Source organism: Scophthalmus maximus, chromosome 11 (assembly GCF_022379125.1).
Source record: "Scophthalmus maximus strain ysfricsl-2021 chromosome 11, ASM2237912v1, whole genome shotgun sequence".
In the NCBI taxonomy this organism is placed as follows: domain Eukaryota; kingdom Metazoa; phylum Chordata; class Actinopteri; order Pleuronectiformes; family Scophthalmidae; genus Scophthalmus; species Scophthalmus maximus.
The window spans coordinates 21,360,001-21,380,925 of NC_061525.1; the positions used below are offsets into that span (position 1 = coordinate 21,360,001).

A 20,925-nucleotide genomic window follows, 5' to 3' on the forward strand; every position below is an offset into this window, starting at 1 on the left:
TTTTGATTGTTTTCATCTCGTAAAGCAACTTGTAACTATGCTATTTGAAAAGCTGTTTATCATTGTTAATATACTTAATATATATAACACAAGTTTTTCTACTCACACAACATTTTAAATGCAGAACTTTAACACATTATATATATATATATATATATATATATATATATAGTTTCTTTGACTCTAAGTAAAGGTTGTGAATACCTCCTGTTGACAGTGTCACCTCAGGTCACCTGCAGCATTTTTCATCTTTCACTGAGTTTTCACAAGATTTTTTAAATTTTGAGCAGTTTGTGTCTCTCATCCGTGTCTACGAGATAAAACAATAAGTGTGCTTTTGTAAAATCACCCTTCTTTTCGAAGTGGAACATACTTTTTGAAATTTTGGTCACTTCAACAATGTCCGTAAAGTCAGTCTTGGACACCCTTAAAAGTGGAAAACGCTGACACCTGGTGGTGAAGAGACGACACTTTACATGACGGGAGAACTTTATGGCACAAAGAAAAGAGAAAGAAAGAAAAACACTTGACGTCGTTTTGTTTGTTGCCAGAACATTTACTTATTCGGAATTAGCAGGTTCGTTTACACAAGACCTGCATGTTTCTGTGACACCGGTTCAGCGACAGGAAGTGCTGTTGATATTACTGTACCCTCAAAGCACACACACACACACACACACACACACACACACACACACACACACACACACACACACACACACACACACACACACACACACACACACACACACACACACACACACACACACACACACACACACACACACACACACACACACACACACACACACACACACACACACACACACACACACTCAATAGACATCCGATCACAGGAGACTAACAGAGCCGTCCCGTCCCCCACGAAGCATCAGTCCTGAAACGACAAAGAAAAAAGGAAAAAAAAGGTCACAATGCTGTTACTGCAGAACGGAGACATGATTTATTAAAAAAGGGGGCGTCTGAAGATGCCGCGGCTCCTTCTGTATCTTTAATGTATGAATCGTTCCCCTTCGGCAGCATGAGCCGTGCAAAACAAGCGCTGGTTTTCTTCTTCTTCTTTTTTTTTTTATTTTAGGGGCAGGAGGAGGAGGAATGTCATCATGACGTCGAGTCGGGACACGGCAGGTCTGAGAGCAGCAGTGTTCGCGTTTGTGTCAGCGATTATACAACAGCAGCTTCTCTTTTTTCTCGCCGCAAGAAAAACACGCCGCAGCGGACAGAGTGATAAGATTGAGAGACGTTCACGTTGGAGCTGCAACAGTTAATCGATGAGTAATCGACTCCTAAATTAGTCGCCAACTATTTTGATAGTGGACTAATCGGTTGAAGTAGGTTTTTATGGGAGGCAAAGTCCAAATCCTCTGATATCATCTTCTTAAATGTGAATCATTTGCTGGTTTCTGTGCTGCTCTGTGACAGTCAACTGAATGTCTTTGGTGTGTGTGGACAGATTATTTTCATTATCGATTAATCCTTCAGACTATAGTCTATATGTTTTATATGTTGCTGCGGAGTCAACAAGGACGACAGGAATCTGCAGGTGTGGTCGAGCGTCGGTTCACAACAGTACGACTGATCTATAAATAAAAACACACGCCGCGGCAGGGCGCGGTGGTGTGACACGTACAACAGGCAACCCCGGTCCGGCCCGTTCTCCTGGATGTTTCCGCGCAGATTGCCCCGACTATTAAGTTGTCGACCTTTGGTACAAGGCGTGACGCCAAAGCGTTACCTGTGGAGCTGCATTCTATCGACTTATACAAAAGAAACAGAAAAACATCACTTGGCACAAAGATTCACCGCGCGCCCTCGGAAAACTGCGGCACTGTTGGACGTGTACCTCATTGCTGCTGGAGGAAGAGGATGAAGAGGAGGATGAGGAGGAGCCTCCTCCTCCCTCCCTCTTCTTCTTCTTGTGGTGCTTCTTGTCGCCTTTGTCCTTGGAGTGATCCTTGCAGCCACTCTTCTCCTTCTTGTCGCCTTTGTCCTTGGAGTGATCCTTGCAGCCACTCTTCTCCTTCTTGTCGCCTTTGTCCTTGGAGTGATCCTTGCAGTCACCCTTCTTGTCGGACTTGTGCTTGCTGTCGCCCTAAGGGGAACAAGAGGAAATACAAAGGGGCATCGATTAAATCTGGGGCGCGGCGATCGTAAAAATCAATAAGAGGATTACGTTTGCAGAGGAAGCAGATTTACGTGAAAGGCAACTTTTTTTTTTTAGTTAAGTTTTTTTCCACTTGACATTTCTGTCAGAGAAAAAGCCAAAACTTCTTAAAACATCTAAAGAAAGACACACTGGTGCTCATTTCAACTTCTACCCCTCGGAAGCTAAAGAAAGTTATTTCTCTTATGATCTACACGAGCATCTTTGTAAGAATTGGACATGACCGTCGCCTCCATCATCTGAGGGCCCTGACATCTGAAGTTCTCTGTCGCCGCTGTCACTCACTCTCTCTCTCTCTCTCTCTCACTCACACACACACACACACACACACACACACACACACACACACACACACACACACACACACACACACACACACACACACACACACACACACACACACACACACACACACACACACACACACACACACACACACACACACACACACACACACACACACACGGCTCCTACCTTGTCCTTACTCTTGCCAAAGGGCCAACTGAACTCATCGGAGTGAGCCTCCTTCTTCTTCACCATATCTTCTTTTTGATCTATAGCTGCAAAAGAAAGAAAGAAAGAAAGAAAGAAAGAAAGAAAGAAAGAAAGACACACACACACACACGTGAAAAGTGTCAGGTTAGAATTTTAAAAAAAAAAGGTTTCACCACCAGGAATAAACAGAAGTTAAAAAGTTTTGTTTATCGGGCAAAGTGTGTTTTTCGGATATTCAGTTAAGCTGCATGGTAATAATAATAAAGTTATTGCCAAAACCGAGCACTGACAGAGATCCTCACAGGACGTGACGACAGACGCGCGCCTACCTGACTCCAGATTGAAGTCCGACATCGTGGCTCCTGCTCCTCGACTGACACGACTGCGCTGCTGCGTCGTGACTTTATGCTCGATCCCTCACCTGAGGCTGCCCCTCCCCCGAACAACAGGAAACCACGACTGACCTCACCTTGAAGCACGCGACGTCACGTGAGCTCGCCTTCACCCAGCCCGGCCACGCCCCCTCAGACGCGTCATCCTTTCCCTTTTTCACTGCACCTGTCGAGCTGCGTTCGCGTGCGGGCGGAAACAAGGGCGTTCAACAGATTCATTGTACACCTGCACGGTGGTAAGTGTCTGTCAACAACGTACAATGAGTAATATCAATCAGAAGGAGAAGGAGAAGGGACAAAAAAACAAAATCAGAGCCGTTGAATGAGAGTCGTGACAGCGGAGGTCCAAAATGTTTGCACGTCACGTGACTCGCGTAGACTTCAGCTAGTTCCCGGAAGTTCTTGGCGCGCAATTCGTTATTCATTATTCAGAGCGAAAGACCTGCGATTTTTGGTAATTAGTAGTCAATAAATGTATCGGTTTACAATAAAGCAGCCCGACATGCCTATGTAGTTAGTCAATACGTTTTCTTAAATCATAAATAATCATGAATCATAATCCACCAACATGCTTTAATGCACATTTAGCTTTGATTGAGATGTGCCGATAATATACAATGTGAGTATTTAAACGTCTCAACCTTCATGAGTTCAACACAGACGGTCCATTGATCCATTCTGCTGCTGCTGCTCACTTCCGGGAACTACTGCGAGGCTCCGTGATCCGCCATTGCTGGAAGAACAAAGAACTGGTCCGCCGGAGTGAAGGGAGATGTGGCGACTCTCTCTCTCAACGGCTCTGGTACTGAAGCGTTTTAAATGACTTGAGGAACTTATAACTAAAGGTAAATACACTCAGCAATATTTTTTACCGTGTAACTGAGAGGGAGAACACATGAGAATAATGTACTCTGAACCCTTTTCAGCAATTTTAAACAAGCATTCGCCTAAACGTTGTACTTTTTCTTCCACTGATGTTTTCTTTTCCTTTAAACCAGTTTTTTTATTTTCATTTTTTTTATCTTGTTTTTGCTCTGTAGCACTTTGAGATTGCTTTCAGCAATGAAAAGTGCTCTATAAATAAAATGTATTATTATTATTATTATTAGAAAAATGGGTAACTGGTAGTAATTAAAATATTTATTGGTGGTAAAATAAGTCTTCAGATCATAGAATAACCAGTGTGTGAAAATACATTTAAAAGTCCTGCATTGAAAGTAGTCCTTATTTAAAAGTATGTTCGGCAAAATTTTCAGTATGACATTGCATTTACAACGCTCATGTTTTTCTTTGTGGACCTTTTCGTTGTATCTTTGACTTCAGGATCTTATTGGTTAAATGTGAATTGTTTTATGCATTGTTTGCTCTTTTACTATTTTGTGTTTTGGATTTGTTGTTCGGCCTTCCTTTGTGTCTCTGCCTTAGTTAAGTTACTTTTGTCATCAGCTGCGTTTGCATCTTGAGTCTGGTGTTTCTTGCTACCTGAGTAGTTATTTCTTTTAATTTAATTTTAGGGGAATACTACCTTTTCTGAACTGAACATATCTTCACTATAATGTTGACTGACCAAGGTGGATTTCAACGATCAATCGAGACAATCACGTTTTTTTACGCTGCAAAACACAACAATCTTATAATCAATTATTGGATAACAAAATGGGTAAAAATAGAAAAAAAATTCTCTGCAATTGTGGTGGATATTGTTTTTTATTTTGGTGTCGGTATCTGCACTATGCAAGAAAATCTACAAAGTAATTCAGCAATCAGATGAGTTTGGTGGAGTAAAAAGTTCAGTGTTTACCTCTAGTGGAAGTATAAAGTATCGCCACATGGAAATACTCATGGTGTGTACATGACTACTGGCTCACCGGTTGGGAGTATTGCTTATTTTAAAAGTTCTGATTCCCTTGCAAAAATAGATTTTACAGGAAATTGCAATGTTAATTAAATTTACTGTTAGTAAAGTGCACATTGTTGTATGTAACCCACTGCATTTAGTTAGATAATAATCATAATAACAGATACAAGAAGCAAAACAAATAAAATCACTTTGTTTTATTCCCTGAGGCAAGCATTTTAAATTATTGCATGTGATTGTGAATTTCCTCCAGTATGCTTTTTTCTTACAAATTGAAAAACAATTATACAAAATTATTCCTCAACTTGAAATGTTGTCATTATGTCACAGTGCACATTTCCTACACTACATAAAAAAATGAGTGACCATATTCTTTCTTGCATAAAATCAGGGGACTGAGAGAATCATTGAAGCAGAAGCTCATCATCACACACGACTTCCTCCAATGTTTTTCTTTTCTTCTTTAAAACAAGTAACATAACTATTTTATTAAATGGCGACGCGCCGTTATTGATGAGGCTTGGGGCCTTTCAGTATATCGCTTGAGGTGAGGTGGGTCGTGGAACGGCTCCCTCCGTCGTACCGCCTGGGGCTTCCCATCAGGGCCTCCATGGGGCTGGGGGGTCTGCGGATGGGGGCCCTGTCTCCCATGCTCAGTGAGGCGATCGTTGCGGACGGCTTGGGGACGGCTGGGGGAGCCGAAGAGGGATCCAGCTTTACGACGGGTTTGGAGGGGAGTGACGCGTAGGAGACGACCATCACGCCACCGGGCTTGGAGCAGCTGCTGCTGCTGGCGCTGACACCGGCGGCGGGGAGTTCGCCGCCACATGAACCTGGATCTTCCACCTTCAGCTCGCCGCTTTGCTCACCCTCAGGACAGTCCTGTAATGAAATCACAGTGAATTGGAGGCAAGGTTCACATCGCATGGAGCTTGTGTAATTGTGATCACCCACGAGATTTTATTCCCGCATGATTTTATGTCACGAACAAACTCACAGTCTTCTGCTTCTTCTTATCAGTTTCACTTCCCGATGAGCCTGAACTCTGAGGAGGCACAACGGGGAACATGGAATGAGTCATTTCACCTTCACAGGAAACCTAATCAGATGATTATTATTTTTTTGCCATTTGAGTATGAGTAATTAACCTTCTTCTTCTTCTTGTCCTTGTCCTTTTTGTTTTCCTTGTCACTGGAACTATCAGATGAGCTGGAGCTCGAGTCCTGCTCACATTTAAAGGATGTCAGTCATATTCTTTCAAGAACAATGTACACAAATTAGATCACATAGTAAATTACCTTCTTCTTGTCCTTCTTCTTCTTCTTTTTCTTGTCTTTCTTCTTCTTCTTTTTCTTCTTGTCATCATCGCTACAAGAAGAATCCGAGTCCTTGGATGCAAATTGTGGTAATCGTGTTATTGTATTGTCATTTTTTTTTCTTGCACAGGATTTGGCACCAAATACGACACATGCGCATCGTTTTACCTTCTTCTTCTTGTCTTTCTTTTTCTTCTTCTTCTTATCCTTTTTCTTCTTCTTTTTCTTCTCATCATCGCAAGAAGAATCGCTGGAGGAGTCAGAAGAAGAAGAATCCTGGAAAGAGCAGTGGATATATTAAAGTACATATTACTATTAATTTATACATTAGATACAGTATCCATGCATCCATCCATTCATCTATCGAGGTGTCATTGGCAAGCTACATTTTCCTCAGCAACATTGTAACACATATACTCAAGTGAAAACCTGCAAATGAAAAACAAAAGGTGAGACGTCCTCACCTTTTTCTTATTCTTATCCTTCTTCTTCTTCTTTTTCTTGTCTTTCTTTTTCTTCTTTTTCTAAAGGAAAACAAAAACAAGACGATTAGTGCGGCTGTTCAATCTCTTCACTGAGTAGAGTGATTTGTTCTTCGTCTCACCTTGTCATCGTCGCTATCGGAGGAAGAGGAGGATGAAGAGGAGCTATCGTCACAAGACTTCTGCAAGTATAAAAGACAGAGTCTGTCACAGAAGAGCTTCCTTCCTCGACTTTCATCCATTAAAATGAGAATCGTCAACTGAACAGCGGCAAAGGAGCCATTAATACAACAACATATTACAGCTATTCCCATATTTTTACCTTCTTCTTTTTCTTCTTGTCTTCACTATCAGAGGATGAGGAAGAGCTGGAATCCTGTAAAACAAAGGCACCAAGAGTTATTCAATACTCAACAAAAAACACTCAAAAACAACGGGTACAAATATTTCAATACATAAGAGTTGTGAAGACACAAACCTTATCCTTCTTCTTCTTCGTCTTCTTCTTTTTCTTCTTCTTCTTTTCATCTTCACTGTCAGAGGACGAGCATGAGGAGGAGCCGGAATCCTGTAAAAAGAAAAGCAGAGTGATTTAATATCAAAACAATACACGACAGAACCACAGGGATCAAAAATGAATTACATAAAAAAGCGTTGTGAAGAGACAAACCTTATCCTTCTTCTTCGTCTTCTTCTTTTTCTTCTTCTTCTTTTTCTTTTCATCTTCACTTTCAGAGTCAGAGGAAGAGCTGGAATCCTGCAAAGCAAAAGCATCGAGAAAGATTTAACATCAAAACAATACACGACAGAATCACTCGGACCAAATTTGAATACACAGAAGCGTTGTGAAGACACAAACCTTATCCTTCTTCTTCTTTGTCGTCTTCTTCTTCTTTTTCTTCTTCTTTTTCTTTTCATCTTCACTATCAGAGTCAGAGGAAGAGCTTGAATCCTGCAATGCAAAAGCATCAAGAAAGATTTAACATCAAAACAATAAACAGAATCACTCGGACCAAATTTGAATACACAGAAGCGTTTTGAAGACACAAACCGTATCCTTCTTCTTCTTTGTCTTCTTTTTCTTCTTCTTCTTCTTCTTCTTCTTCTTTTTTTCATCTTCACTGTCAGAGTCAGAGGAAGAGGACGAATCCTGCAAAGCAAAAGCACGGAGAAAGATTTAATATCAATACAGAATCACTAAAAAAATAAAAGCAATAAACAAGAGCGTTGTGAAGACACGAACCTTATCCTTCTTCTTCTTCACCTTCTTCTTCTTCTTTTTCTTCTTCTTCTTGTCATCGTCACTGTCTGAAGAGGAGCTATCTGATGAAGAGGAGCCGGAGGAGTCCTGTGGATAAAATAAAAATATAATAAAAGAAATCCACTTTTATATCTTCAAACTTTTCAAATGTATTATTCAAAAGCTCTCACATTTCCACTTCAAACTTTAGAGTTTTCAATTCACACAAGACTTTCTCTCGGAAACTTCAAAATGTGATTTACTGTACAGAGTTGATTTGGAAAAAAAAGCAACACAACCAGCAGATAGTGTCACATCTCTCTGTTTACCTTTTCCTTCTTCTTCTTCTTCTTCTTCTTCTTCTTCTTATCTTTCTTTTCATCGTCACTGTCTGAAGACGAGCAAGAGTCCTGAAAACAGAGAAAAAATCATCATCTATCATTAAATCGCAGGGGATTTTTTTTATCTTAATCATCTTATAAAATAAATATATTATGCTGTAAATATTGCATTAGAACACGGTGGTGATGAAGCATGTTTACCTTCTTCTTCTTCTTCAACTTCTTCTTCTTGTCCTTCTCCTTCCCTCCCTCCCCCTCGTCATCACTCAGGTGGCCATCCTCAAAAGAGTAGGGGCATGCCTCGGCTCCCCCTGCTGGACAGTGGACGTCATTACGACCAAAACAACAACAACAACAACATTTTTACAAAACTTTGACTCGCAGTTTGATTTGTTTGAAGTAGCCGGAGTAGCACGCACGCACACACACACACACACACACACACACACACACGTACCAGCCGACAGCTTGTCTTTGTCTGCTGCTTTAGCCTCTTTGGCTTTGGCCTGTCATGACGAAAAAGGAGAGCGATGACTCTTTTGTTTTGTTTTGTGTATATCTACAGAATGTGCTTCATGCATACAGAATGTGTGTGTGCATATAATTCACCTTCTCTGCATCTCCGTCAGTACTCGGTCCTGCGGTCTCATGTCCTGCACGAATTGGACAAAGTCAACAGTGATGATTGTTGCTGTGATTTCTCATGTGTTAGGGAAAGGAATATAAAAATAAAGTGGAAACACTCACCAGCCGCAGAGAGAGGAGCAACGCTGCTAAGCTCGTTCTGCTCTTCATCCTGCGACAGAAAACAATCAAGCTCAAGTTTTATGATAAATATATACCGTCCCTTGTTTTTCCCCGAAAACAAATCTACGAACGCACCCTTGTTGACAAATCACAACCCAGATTCCAAGATGTCCGGTACCATTTGTGGTTTGTGCAAGTGATTTGAATAAATACGAGGCGTACGAGGTGTCAAGACAAGTGTGGTTAAAACTATGTAGCGTAACATGTCGTTCTCCTGCGGGCCCCGACAGGCACAGACGGCATATTAATTCATCTTCTCAGGAGGGGGGAGTCGGGTTTGCTCCAGGTGAACGCTTCAAAGTCAAGACTTTCTACATGAAATACAGAGTTTAAACCAGATTCTGTTCTTCTGTGTGCAGGACACAGGAAGTTAAAATGTGACCTGACCTGAAATCCTTCTACATCATTTGGGAGAATTTCTTTACCTTTTTCTTGTCCTTCTTCTTCTTTTTCTTATCCTTCTTCTTCTTCTTTTTCTTATCTCCATCACTTTCAGAAGACGAAGATGAGGATGAGGACGAAGAGCTGGAATCCTGTGTAAATAAAAACCACAAACATACTTCAGTTAACCATTCATGCTAAAACTGTAAAACTGTAAGACAAATCTCTCCTTGCACACTGTGCTTTACCTTTTTCTTGTCCTTCTTCTTCTTCTTCTTCTTGTCCTTTTTCTTTTTCTTCTTGTTATCTTCGCTGTCAGAGGAGGAGGAGGATGAACAGGAGGAGCTGTCTGAGGAAGAGGAGCTGGAGTCCTGAAAAAGAAAAAGAAGAAGAAGAAACAAAAGAAATAACATATTAATATTATTTGTTTTACGGTGGTTAATTGTTTTGTTTTAAGCTGTTTTTTAATGTCACCTTCTTCTTCTTCTTCTTCTTCTTTTTCTTCTTCTTCTTTTCATCCTCACTCTCAGACGAACTGTCAGACGAAGAGGAGGATGATTCCTGGGAGAGAGGAGATACAGTAAGACAAAGGTAAAGTGTCAATCATATATTAATGTTTCATTGTTTTCATGAGAGAAGTGTGATAACCAAATAAACATCAAATGCAAATACAAATACAAATCATAATTGCTGTATAATCTGATGGATCATAGACACATCATACCAACCTTCTTCTTCTTCTTCTTCTTCTTTTTCTTCTTCTTCTTCTTGTCCTTCTTCTTGTCCTTCTTCTTCTCGTTCACCTTGTCATCCTCGTTATCTGATGAGTCCCAATTCTGTAAAAAAAATAAAAATAATTATATAATGACAAGTTTAACAGCAACAGCATGTTAAAAAGTGAAGATTGTTGTCTCTCTCACCCGGTTCTTCTCAAAACTTTCTCCACACACCTGCTCCACTTGTTCATCGGTACCTGCAAAACATTTAATAAATAAAAAATAAAAAATAGAAAAGCCACATGCAATGTTAGTTAAGAAACATCGCAGCCAGAAACATCTCTGACCTAATATCTGATTCAGATTACATAGTGTCAAAAAAAGATGGGGGATGTATCGACAATCATGAAATTTTGAATATTGTTCGATGTAATTCTGTTTATCTATTTAAAAAAATGTCCATTTAAGATTTAAAGTAAGTTCTTATGATGGAGTATTAAGGCCAGTTAAAGGGGAGAAAAAGACGTTTTGAGAATAAAGTTGTAAATATTACTAGAATTAAACGCAATTTTTGGCTACGTGTAATGTTAGAGGGAAAATATAAAAGATCAGACTGTCGCCTGCTTTGAAATTAGGGAATGTGGAGCATCTTAACACAGACTTGGAGGAAATGTCCTCTTTTTGTAGCGGAGGAAATGGCTACTAATTGTTTTTCCTATTTTTCCTCAAAATATTAGGACTTTTTTCTCATTAAACTATGACTTTATTGTTGCATTATTATGACTTTTTTCCCCTCAATTACAACTTTACTCCCAAAACTTCATTCACTTTTTCCCCTAACACGCTGTCGTGAGTTTTAAAGTGACTGAAAGATGAAAAAGGAAACAAGTTCATGGGATGCAACACAGAACTTCATAGACATTTGTCAACCGTATTAGGTGATAATGTCAGAGATTGATTAACAACCCAACTGGACAGCCCCCTCCTCTCTCTCTCTCTCTCCTTCTGTCCTGTGTCACCACATACCACAACTGGCTTGGAAGAAAATTCAATAACTGGAGCATCTGGACAAACTGGAGGAATGATCTCTCTCCTGCAAAAGGCGCCCCTGAACCAAAAACTACCACCTTCACGGTCGAGAATACACGCAAATGGTATCTCTCCGGGCGGGACTATGCTCTGCAACACATACTTTAAAGAACTGCAAATACACAGTCAAAATAAATTTAAAATACCGTGTTTCTCTTACCAGATTGAGAGATGATGACACTGTCCCACACGTAGTCTTTCCCCTCATCCTTTTCCTTCTTCTTCTCCTTTTTCGTCTTCTTCTTCTTCTTCTTCTTGTCATCCTGCAAGGAAATGTGGACTCTTTCATGACGGATTTTTTGTTTTAATCGTTTTGTATTTACATGTGCACGTGAATGGAAGTTATTACACACTGATTGTTACATTTATCAACCTAGAAAAGGCAACTGAACACTGGCTGCTGAAAGATGGAAGCTAAACTGGATTGCTGGCTTGAGTTTGGATGAAGAACCTGAAGGAGTGTGAAGAGTAGGAAAAGTGGGAAATGGGCAGTTAATGCGAAACTACTAGTGGGGGTGTTTCCTACTATTATCAGATTAAAAATGTATTTCACTACAGTCAGAAAACAAACACCCACACCTGCAATGACCACGCAGCAGAAGCCAAGACAATATAAATGAGATGCACGACATCCTGGGGCGTTTACCGATCATAATAACTCTACACAGATAACACCAGATTTTATTTTCTTTTTTATTGTCGTGACTCTCTGTGGTAGATACAGAAGGTGTGTTTCTAACGTTGATACTGGGTGTGTTCCGTCTCCTGTCAGATACTCGCCTGCTATCAGATCCAGGACAGTCGCGACTCCGCCTTGTGCGCGGAGTGGAAAAAAAACATTCCAGTGAATGTGGGGAACCACATTTTTTTGGAATGATCGTTTGTCTTTTTCTTTAAAAACTTGAGAGTGAGTGTCACTCGCCTTTCCGGATCTTCCACCCGCACCCTCTGGGAAACGGCTGAGACATCATGCCGTCGTGTGACTGCAGTCACATAAAGCACACGTGTCACCAGGCCAGATAAGAAATTGTGAAATATGGGGGGTTTTTTCTTTGAAATTTCAAATCTGAAACTGTTGACAAAGCAGGTCCTGCGAGGGTTCATGCTCTTGTCCCTAATCTTTCTAAAAACACATGGAGAATTCTCAGTTTGCAGATTTGGAGTCTAAATATTCTCCTCACAGCTCGTCTCATCAGATCTGACACACATCCTCAGCTAAAGGCAGCGACATAGTTAGAAGGAACAATCACTTTCCTCCTGTAAGCTGACGTGAAACTTGTTTATGCTTGTGGGCCACTGACTTAATTTTAGCAGCGCTGCAGGAAAAGAGTTAAACCTCGGGGATTAACGTAGACAAAAGTGCTCCGCGGGAAAAAAAACCATTAGATCTACTAGTTTCTTTTGAACTCCTTTGAGGGAAATATTTTGGCTTCGACGGAGGGAAATCCCGAGAGAACGTCTCAGGCAAAGCAAAGGAATGTGACGAGTAGTGCAACTAGTGCACGACGTGTTGTAGCAGGACAGGATATGCAATATTATGATATACAGCTGTTTGTCAGAACCACAACTTACCTCACTGTCACTGTCTGAGGAGCTGCTGGAAGAAGAGGAGGAGGAAGAGGAGGAAGAGGAGGAAGAGGAAGATGAGGATGAGCTGGATCCCTGTCGAGGAAGAGGAAGGGAAGTTATTGCTCAGTTTTGAAAAGGTTTATTTATACACATACGATTGCGGGTGAAAGTGCTAAATGAGAATAGAGTAAGTGAGTGAGTCAATGGAGCGAAAGCTTTGTCACCTTGACTGGCAGCAGAAGGGAGGGGCTCTTCAAACACTTGGCAACCCACAAAAAGACACACACACACACACTTATATACACACACGCCCATTTCAGCTATGCTGTGAGCCCAAACCTAAACCTGCTGCAAAAGTGACAGTTGCTATGAATTATGAACCAATTATTGCCATGTCGTTGTTCTCCGCCTGTTTGACTGGCTGTTGCTAGGCGCAGCCCACGCTGCACTTACTACCCTCCTCCATCAGGCTCATGATTTCTGCACAGCAGAGCCTCACCTGCTTGCAGCGCATTCAGCCAAGCAAACAACCCTCTGAACACCCTCGAGGGCGACCGATTGTTGTGAAGTGACATGATTTTCATTCTTTACGAGACGCAATCCACACATACTTTCTTCTTCTTCTTTTTCTTCAGCTTCTTCTTCTTCTTTTCTTTCTTGCCGAGACCCTCATCCTCGCTGTCCGAGCTGTCAGATGGGTGCAGCCCCTGGTGATGACAAAAGCGAAAGAGAGAGAGAGAGAGGAGCAGAGAATATTTGAATGCGTCCTTCGCAATCTCTCCATAATTCAAATGTGATGTTTAAAGCGTGAAGACGAGAGGAGATCCTTTTTCACTTAGGTATAGTTGACGGTTTACAGTGGTCAAATAATGCATTAGATGCAAATGTCATAATCAGGGAATGTAAACTCATACAATGTCACATGGGGATCAACATATTACAGAAAAGAAAAGAAGAGACTGATCAAAGCCTGAACAAAACATTAGTTTAGATCTGGATATCGGGAAGAAGCATTTTTAAACTTTTTGCACAGGTCTCATGAAATCATAAGTAATAAATAATAAAAGTCCCTTGCATATTTGGTGCTATAATAAAATGGATCACTGCCATCCGATGATTGTTCTGTGAATATCACTCCCTGGCTGCTCACCTGTCCGTCTCCCACTCCACAGGGGTTTCCAGGTTGAATCTTATCCTCCGGACCTGCAGGCTCTGCCACCTCGGCGAGGGGCTCCAGGCTGCCGGCTGCTGGCGGCTTGACACCGGCAGCGCCTGCTCCAACCGGAGCTGAACATCGAGCACAGGGTGACAGTCATTAAGAGATGTTTCTGCTGCAGACAGACACCGTGTTGCTCAGGATCCTTAAAATTAACTGCATGTTTCTTAAAGACTTCCTGTGCGGATCAGCTGTTGTAGCAATTGAGTTAACTATGCTGGTTTAATTAAAAAACAAAAACGAAGGGATTATCTGACTGAACTTCCTTATTGCACCACTCCCCTTAAATAGACTTTTTTTATTTTTTAAATAAAGTATAAATCAAACATAGGGAGCCAAATCAATGACATTATCCCTGCACATTGATTTGTTTTTTTGGGGGGGTGACATTTGCCTTGAATCCCACTTGAATTGCCAAACTTATTACAGCAATTGAGATGTGCCACACCCCTGACAACACCAGGAAAGAGGACGGCGCCTCTGTTTTGTGTAAAGAGATTGAATGAGTCTTAGAAAGAACTCCATTAAAACAGTAATAAATGACTGTAAAGTCCTTCCAGTAATGATTGTTGTCTTTCTGATTGAATAAATAGTGGTCAAGCATATTCTCTCATTCTGAACTATTAACTTATTGGACAGATCAACAAATAATAGTCAACGAAAGTCAGCAAACCTTTGAGGAGGGCGGACTCCATTCAGGGTCCAGGCGTCTCTGTCCAGGGACCCAGGTCTCCTCTGACAGATCCCACCTGTGCACTTCAATGACAAGTTATATGGAGCCGGACTTTTTGTTTTTTGCTTTATGGGTGGAGGAAACAGGGAAAGTGTCAAGGAGGTCGAAATCAGACACTTCCCCTTCGCGCATTTTCAAAAATAAATCCCACTTTCACAGAAACTATGATCAATTATTATTACCAAATATCATTTTAAAAAGTTTAAATGGTTGTAAAATTTGTGTAAAAAACACAAAAACACACCACAGATGGTTTTATTGTTCCGTAAGAGACTTTTATTTTCAATATTACGCAGAAGTCAGTTTTATTTTGAAAGTACCAGTACCTGACCATACGCAGCTTGCATGGCAGGTGTCAACAGGTAATGCCAGTTTCAGAGAGGTGGGCGTCGTCATGATGTGCAACGTACCGTGGTACATTTCGTAACTCGATTGTATAAAGAACACAGGATGTGGAAGTATGAAGTTACAATCCATGATACTGCAGCGCAAACCCCGGAAGAGGAAATTTTGTTTACCCTTATTTCGAGGTGCTCAGGAGCCATTCTGGGTCTTTGAATACGTCGGTTTCTCATTAGCTAAAGTCAAATAGAGAAACTGTACTGTGATGATGAACCCTTATTTGCAGTAAAGTCATATAAATGCTGTTGTGTCGCCTCCCAGAGGACGCCAGTATGTATTCCATATCTCTGTTCGCCTTCCAGCTTCCGTAGTTTTCACAGCTCTGTGAAGCTAAAAAACAAACAAACACCACAAGTGAGCCGGATTCCGGAAGTGTGATTTTATTATCAAAATAAAAGCAAATCAGTAAATCACATTTAAAACGAAAAAGAGGAAAAAAGGGACAAACATTAGATTTTTTTCATATCTACAGAATTGCACACAAACACTTAGCCGACGCAGTAGATGTAGGGAAAGAGAAACATCAAATATTAACAGGGCGAAAAAGCAGATACATAAAAGAAAATGTTTTAACGTTTCCACGGAAAAGCTTATCGTCCGTTAATGTGGGCAGCTTGACAGTTATGTATCACACTGGTGCAGTAGGAAAGTGGAAGTTCAATTTACTTTCTGTCACCTTTCTCCATCTTTAACTGACGGAGATTTTACTCGACAACACTTTGACACTTCATCATGATGATGTGGTGCAACTAGCTAACGTTAGCTTAGCTCCAGGCGGAGCGGTTACCTTCCTCCGCCGACGTGCTCACCGCTCGCTCCTCCGTCATGGGATTTTACCGAACACATTTAGTTCCGGTCAGTTCTTCTGTCGCCGGGGGACCAAACGCAGCAGGTCCGGTTCCCACCTGAGTCACCTGACTGACTGACTGGTCGTTGTTGTCACCATGGTGACGGTGACGGTGACGGTGAGCGTCCTGGCCGCGCTGTGGGTCAGTGTGGGTCGGTGCGAGGCTCCGGGGCCCCGGTGGTGCGACAGTGGGAAGGTAGGAGTCATCACCTGGTGTGTGTGTGTGTGTGTGTGAAAGATTCAAATTAATGTATCCATTTGTTGTAGGTATTCAACTACACTGTGTGTGTGTGTGTGTATGTGTGTGTGTGTGTGTGTGTGTAAAGGATTCAAATCAATGTATTCAGTTGTTGTAGGTATTCAAGTAAACTCTCTGTTTGTGTGTGTGTGTGTGTGTTTGTGTTTGTGTGTGTGTGTGTGTGTGTGTGTGTGTGTGTGTGTGTGTGTGTGACAGCTCTCTCTGGACAAGGACCTGTCTGCAGCTGCTGTTCATTGGGACTGTTCAGAGTCTCCCTGGCCAGAGTCTACTCAGGTAACCATGGAGACAACAGTCATCATCATCATCATCATCATCATCATCATCATCATCATCGTCGTCTTCTTCATGTCTCACATGTTACAGCCTCTCTGGCTCAGATGGGTGGGGGGTGTTCAACAATACTCTGTGTTCAACAATACTCTGGGTGCCACAGGGAGTTTGAATAATAATGTCAAAAGTGTTTGTTAGTCCAGTCTGACGTCAGGACTAAATACAGTTCAGTGGCCATTGTCGATGCCGATGTACATGTCGTATCTCCGTCAGCGCTTGACCCCGTGTCCCCTCTCCGTCCTATCTACAGACACAGTCCAGTATGGACACGGTGTATGATCCTGAGGTGAGTCAACACCTCAACTGAGCAGCTGCTTATCTTTCTCCAACCTTTGACACTCCCAAACTCACTCACTAAGCCCCTGGCTATTGTTCAAAATAATCTAAACACATTCAGTGACAGTTTGTAATTTAAAACCAGGTGTAACCAGTAACGGACCTTGTTTCTTTTTTCTCTTCAGCCTGCCAGGCAGATCTGTATGGATAAATCCATCTCCTACAATCACACCATTCCCAACAGGTGAGACATTTTTTATCCTATAAGCTCAACAGAGGTGGAAATTATTTCACTGGATCACAAACACACAAATCTGAAGTCTTGTGTGTTTGTCTTGTGCTTTTTTCGGGATCCAATCTAGAGATGTTCCGATATTATTTATCCAATCCCCATACTAATTCCTATTGGTTGATTTTGGGTATTGGCCGATACGAGTACCGATCCGATTCCAGAGGAAAACAGTGACCTGTACCATGTTACTGCTTTTAAAGATATAGATTAAAACCAGATAAAAAATAACTTTCCAGTGTGTAATATTGCCAAATTGCTGATATTTTCGCTAGTTCTGGCTAATGAGGAATTTTAATTTGTGTGTGTGTGTGTGTGTGCGCTCAGCGGAGTGTACAGACCGGTGAGGGCGGAGAGTGGTGAATACGTGTACTGCCCTCCTCAGAGGTGGCTCAACAACTTGCACGTAAGTCACATCTTTTTCTCCTTCCTTTGTTTGACTTAGGACTTAAATTTTGGTAAAAAAATCAAAATAATGATATTCACTCGTGTGCCTGTGTTCCATTTTCCAGCATGGAGCCACTGTTCTGCTGTACCACCCCTGCTCTCCGCTCGGTGAGCGTCGCCTCCTCTCCGTCCTGTCCAGCTCCTGTTTGTCAGACTACGTCATGACTCCACATCCACAGCTCAGTCGACACAAGGTGAGAAACGGGACTATCTAAATCTTCTCAGTTCCTGTAATATTTCAACTTTAATCTCGAACTCTTCCAATTTCTTTCTTCAACATGGCCCTAATATCAGGAGCAACATATAGAATTTAAATATAGAATACAGGTGAGAAAATGTCACGGCGAGCGAGTGGGAGCGCGTTGACAACCGTGAACAAAAACTCTGGTCTCCGCAGAGGGAGAAATTGTCCCAGTGGGGGGAAAAAATGGATGAATGACTTAAGAAAGTTCTTTCAGAAGATCAGTGAACCGTGACTTGTTAAATCACAAAGGTGAGAAGGTGGGAAGAGTTCGCGGGGTGAGTGTTCACCTCCGGCTCTGTGTTCAGCCAATAGCTCTGGTGTCGTGGGGACGCACTCTGGAGCTGTCGACCGTCGCCTCCTCGGACGTCTGCGATTGGCTGGAGACCACGACAACAATCGCAAACGGCAGGCTCAGCGGCGCCAAGCGCATCAGAACATACGACCTGCTGTTAACTCGCTCGGCTGCGCAGCGGCGGCTGCGACACACACACCCGGAGGACGGTTCAGCAAAGATGACGGTTTGGATTTGTTGATTACCAGTAATTTTACACACACGCTGCAATCAAGTCAGTATTGAACATGTTGTAAATCCTCAGGAGTCCCTGAGGCGATGCTGCGAGCGGACCGTCTCGTCTCTGCCGATCGAAGCGACGGATGCGGAGGTGGAGTCCAGAGTGAGGGAGGACGGCGTGAGGGAAATGGAAAACGACGGGAGGTCTAGACGAATAAGAGCCGCCGCAGGAGAAACACAGGAGAGTGTTAGGGACGACAACGAGAGAGTCAACGCTACACACTCCTCGGGGGATTCTCCTCCAGGGAACAGAACTGTCCCAGATCCTCCTGGTTCTTCTCCACCCGAGATCCAGACTCTGAATCGGAGCCTCGCAGCCGGGCCCACGACTCGTCCGGGGTCAAACACGTCCGCGATCAGAAGTGATTCAGAGTCCCGGAAAAGCTCGGTACGCCTAATCACACCCAAACACACGGACGGCAAACAAACCACAAAGCCCGCGGCTCACGCGGATATTCGTGCAGGCGGTGTGAACGGTGAACACAACCACACCGCAGGACCTGGAGCTCCGGGCCTCAGGCGCAAAGGTGAAGCTGCTAAACACAGCGCGACGGAGAAAAACGATGGTGACAAATATATCACAGCGCATCGCAAGATGAAGGACAATGAAGTGGTGGACGTAAGAGAACGAGAGTTGGAGCAAACGATAACACACGGTGCAAACGACGGCATTGATTCCGTCTCCAGACCCCAGCAGCCACAGCAACACCCGGAGTCGCCCGACTGTGACGACTGCGCAGAGGCCTCGCCGACTGCCGCCCGAGCTGCCGCCACCGCTGCGAACGAGGGGATGCCGCGGACGCCCAGGTCGGACGAGGCGGTGTGGGCGGCGGCGGCGCTGGGCTTCCTGCTGGTTCTGCTGACGCTGTCCGTGCTGCACACGCGCCTGTACCGCCACTGGAGGACCACGCCGAGTCTCTACTGGCGCGACCCGCGGCAGGACTACGACAGCGTGGCGGGTAAGTGGGACCACACCTGGGGGGGGGGGGGGGGGGGTCAATCCCCGGAGAGCCGATCATTTCCGTTCTCCTCAGCCAGTGTGTCAAAGTCTTTTACGTAGTTTAAAATATGTTTTTTTTCTAATTAACACAGACGGCAATCGTAAACAAAAAAAACTAAAAGAAGCCTTTGTGTATATTTGTACTACTTATAATAAACCTCTATTATACTCTGTGTGTCTTGTAGACGTGATCCGCAGGAGGGTGCAAATTGCCAAGAGGAGGCGGAAAAGGGGCAGAAGGAAGGAGTGCGTTCTCCTGCCGAGCTCCTCCAGCTCCGATGAACTCGCGTAAAAATGAAAAAAGGAAGGAAACGTCCCCAAGTCTGGATTGGATGCAGATTGTGACGCGTGGACTTAATGTCCACCACAACAGAATATATATCACACCTGTCCTGTACCTACAGTGAACCGTTTTTTTAAGCTCCTGCGTCCAAACTGTAATAACGAGCCGGATATGATCGGTTGCGTTTGGATTGTTAAGACTGGGACTGTAATTGTTTCTGTTTCTCCCTGTGGAAGACGCCGTCAAAAGGAGAAATAAAAGCCTCCAAAAGAAGTTACCTCCAGACCGCAGAGGTAAAGCACCAGATTGTGTGTACGTAAAGATTTAAATCAGAAGTTCAGAAGTATTGGTCTCAAATACCACCATCAGAGAGTATTCACGGAAGAATCGAACCATAAAAATGTCACATCGGAGACTCAGAGAATTTGATATTTTTCAACCACTTTATCGGAGCGTCGTCTCCTCGACAGTTTCCTTTCAGGAAGCCATTTTTCGCACACTCCTTTTATCACGATCAAAATTACGTATGTACTGTAAATTTCTCCACCCAGGGAGGGTTTTTATCGTATCACATTGTGTGTGTGTTTTTCATAAGATGCAGTATTGTAATATGTAGTTTTTACCTGTTACGGTTTAGTTTTGCGAAAAACATAAGTTGCTGTTTTAAGCAACACTGAGCTGTGTGCGTGTGCGTGTTCCTCAAAGGTACAAACGTGTGAATCGCTTTATCTTAGGGATCTTTTCAGAAGCATTCACTTTGCTAATAAATCATCGACACGAGTATCGATTGTGTGATTGATGTTTTCTTGTATCTTTTCACACCACAAGTCAGTTTCAGGACCTTAAAATGAACTATAACTGGAACAATACTTGATTATTGAGTCTGAAAAATACACTTTTTTGTTACAGATTACCAAAATAATTTTTCTCATATTTTATCTGTATCCTTTTTTTTTTTACTTATTTGAAGGAAAACCCTTTTGTACGAGAGGTTGGGATGATGAGATTTTTTTTTTAATGAGGAAAACATCTAAAATGTCAATCTCCTACTGTACTGACATTTTCATTTTGTCCCTCTGTTGTAAAACCATCTGCCAAATGAGTCAATATAATGAGTAGACGATTCAGTTTTATCTTTTTGCTTAAAACTGTCATTA

General features: G+C 42.5%; 3 protein-coding genes and 1 long non-coding RNA gene across 12 annotated transcripts; 2 read left to right on the forward strand and 2 right to left on the reverse strand.

Annotated features, from left to right (window-relative positions):
- Positions 1 to 540: 540 nt before the first annotated feature.
- Positions 541 to 3,163, reverse strand: LOC118299456 (protein SREK1IP1). 3 transcript variants are annotated; one of them, XM_035623228.2, is made up of 5 exons: positions 3,010 to 3,163; positions 2,660 to 2,745; positions 2,053 to 2,113; positions 1,865 to 2,004; positions 541 to 898 (listed from the first exon to the last, which is right to left on the reverse strand). In XM_035623228.2, exons 1-5 carry the CDS (start codon positions 3,032 to 3,034, stop codon positions 893 to 895), a joined length of 318 nt encoding a protein of 105 aa, XP_035479121.1. In that variant the 5' UTR covers positions 3,035 to 3,163; the 3' UTR covers positions 541 to 892. The 3 variants fall into 3 exon arrangements, with proteins under 3 accessions (XP_035479121.1, XP_035479119.1, XP_035479118.1); XM_035623226.2 differs by having other exon boundaries at positions 1,865 to 1,956; positions 2,005 to 2,113; positions 3,010 to 3,162; XM_035623225.2 differs by having other exon boundaries at positions 1,865 to 2,113; positions 3,010 to 3,157.
- Positions 3,164 to 3,192: 29 nt separating this feature from the next.
- LOC124850781 lies at positions 3,193 to 4,793 on the forward strand. The gene is made up of 2 exons (XR_007031684.1): positions 3,193 to 3,308; positions 3,723 to 4,793. It is a non-coding gene; the product is annotated as an uncharacterized LOC124850781 (long non-coding RNA).
- A 319-nt stretch (positions 4,794 to 5,112) lies between these two features.
- On the reverse strand, positions 5,113 to 16,148 carry LOC118299455 (uncharacterized G-patch domain protein DDB_G0278987). Of its 7 annotated transcripts, XM_047335629.1 has the most exons (18): positions 16,010 to 16,148; positions 14,761 to 15,552; positions 14,022 to 14,158; positions 13,483 to 13,578; positions 12,875 to 12,964; positions 11,463 to 11,565; positions 10,418 to 10,470; positions 10,226 to 10,333; positions 8,298 to 8,378; positions 7,972 to 8,076; positions 7,780 to 7,878; positions 7,588 to 7,680; positions 7,399 to 7,485; positions 7,207 to 7,296; positions 7,051 to 7,104; positions 6,079 to 6,153; positions 5,928 to 5,975; positions 5,113 to 5,812 (listed from the first exon to the last, which is right to left on the reverse strand). In XM_047335629.1, exons 2-18 carry the CDS (start codon positions 14,780 to 14,782, stop codon positions 5,438 to 5,440), a joined length of 1,716 nt encoding a protein of 571 aa, XP_047191585.1. In that variant the 5' UTR covers positions 14,783 to 15,552; positions 16,010 to 16,148; the 3' UTR covers positions 5,113 to 5,437. The 7 variants fall into 7 exon arrangements, 6 of the variants coding, with proteins under 6 accessions (XP_047191585.1, XP_047191588.1, XP_047191587.1 ...); XM_047335632.1 differs by lacking the exon at positions 7,780 to 7,878; XM_047335631.1 differs by lacking the exon at positions 7,588 to 7,680.
- Positions 16,125 to 20,551, forward strand: tp53i13 (tumor protein p53 inducible protein 13). Its single transcript, XM_035623219.2, has 9 exons — positions 16,125 to 16,265; positions 16,524 to 16,601; positions 16,909 to 16,944; positions 17,120 to 17,178; positions 17,551 to 17,629; positions 17,736 to 17,864; positions 18,220 to 18,432; positions 18,511 to 19,444; positions 19,671 to 20,551. Exons 1-9 carry the CDS (start codon positions 16,167 to 16,169, stop codon positions 19,775 to 19,777), a joined length of 1,734 nt encoding a protein of 577 aa, XP_035479112.2. The 5' UTR covers positions 16,125 to 16,166; the 3' UTR covers positions 19,778 to 20,551.
- Positions 20,552 to 20,925: the final 374 nt, after the last annotated feature.

Coding starts and splice junctions, on each gene's coding strand:
- tp53i13 (XM_035623219.2), top strand. CDS start 16,167: ATGGTGACGGTGACGGTGACGGTGAGCGTCCTGGCCGCGCTGTGGGTC. Junction 16,602..16,908: donor CCTGGCCAGAGTCTACTCAG/GTAACCATGGAG, acceptor TCCTATCTACAG/ACACAGTCCAGTATGGACAC. Junction 16,945..17,119: donor ACACGGTGTATGATCCTGAG/GTGAGTCAACAC, acceptor TTTTCTCTTCAG/CCTGCCAGGCAGATCTGTAT.
- LOC118299456 (XM_035623225.2), bottom strand. CDS start 3,034: ATGTCGGACTTCAATCTGGAGTCAG. Junction 2,746..3,009: donor GGACTTCAATCTGGAGTCAG/GTAGGCGCGCGT, acceptor TTTCTTTTGCAG/CTATAGATCAAAAAGAAGAT. Junction 2,114..2,659: donor TTGGCAAGAGTAAGGACAAG/GTAGGAGCCGTG, acceptor TGTTCCCCTTAG/GGCGACAGCAAGCACAAGTC.
- LOC118299455 (XM_047335629.1), bottom strand. CDS start 14,782: ATGGAGTCCGCCCTCCTCAAAG. Junction 6,154..7,050: donor ACAAGAAGAAAAAGAAGAAG/GTAAAAATATGG, acceptor AAATGTGAGCAG/GACTCGAGCTCCAGCTCATC. Junction 5,813..5,927: donor ATAAGAAGAAGCAGAAGACT/GTGAGTTTGTTC, acceptor ATTTCATTACAG/GACTGTCCTGAGGGTGAGCA.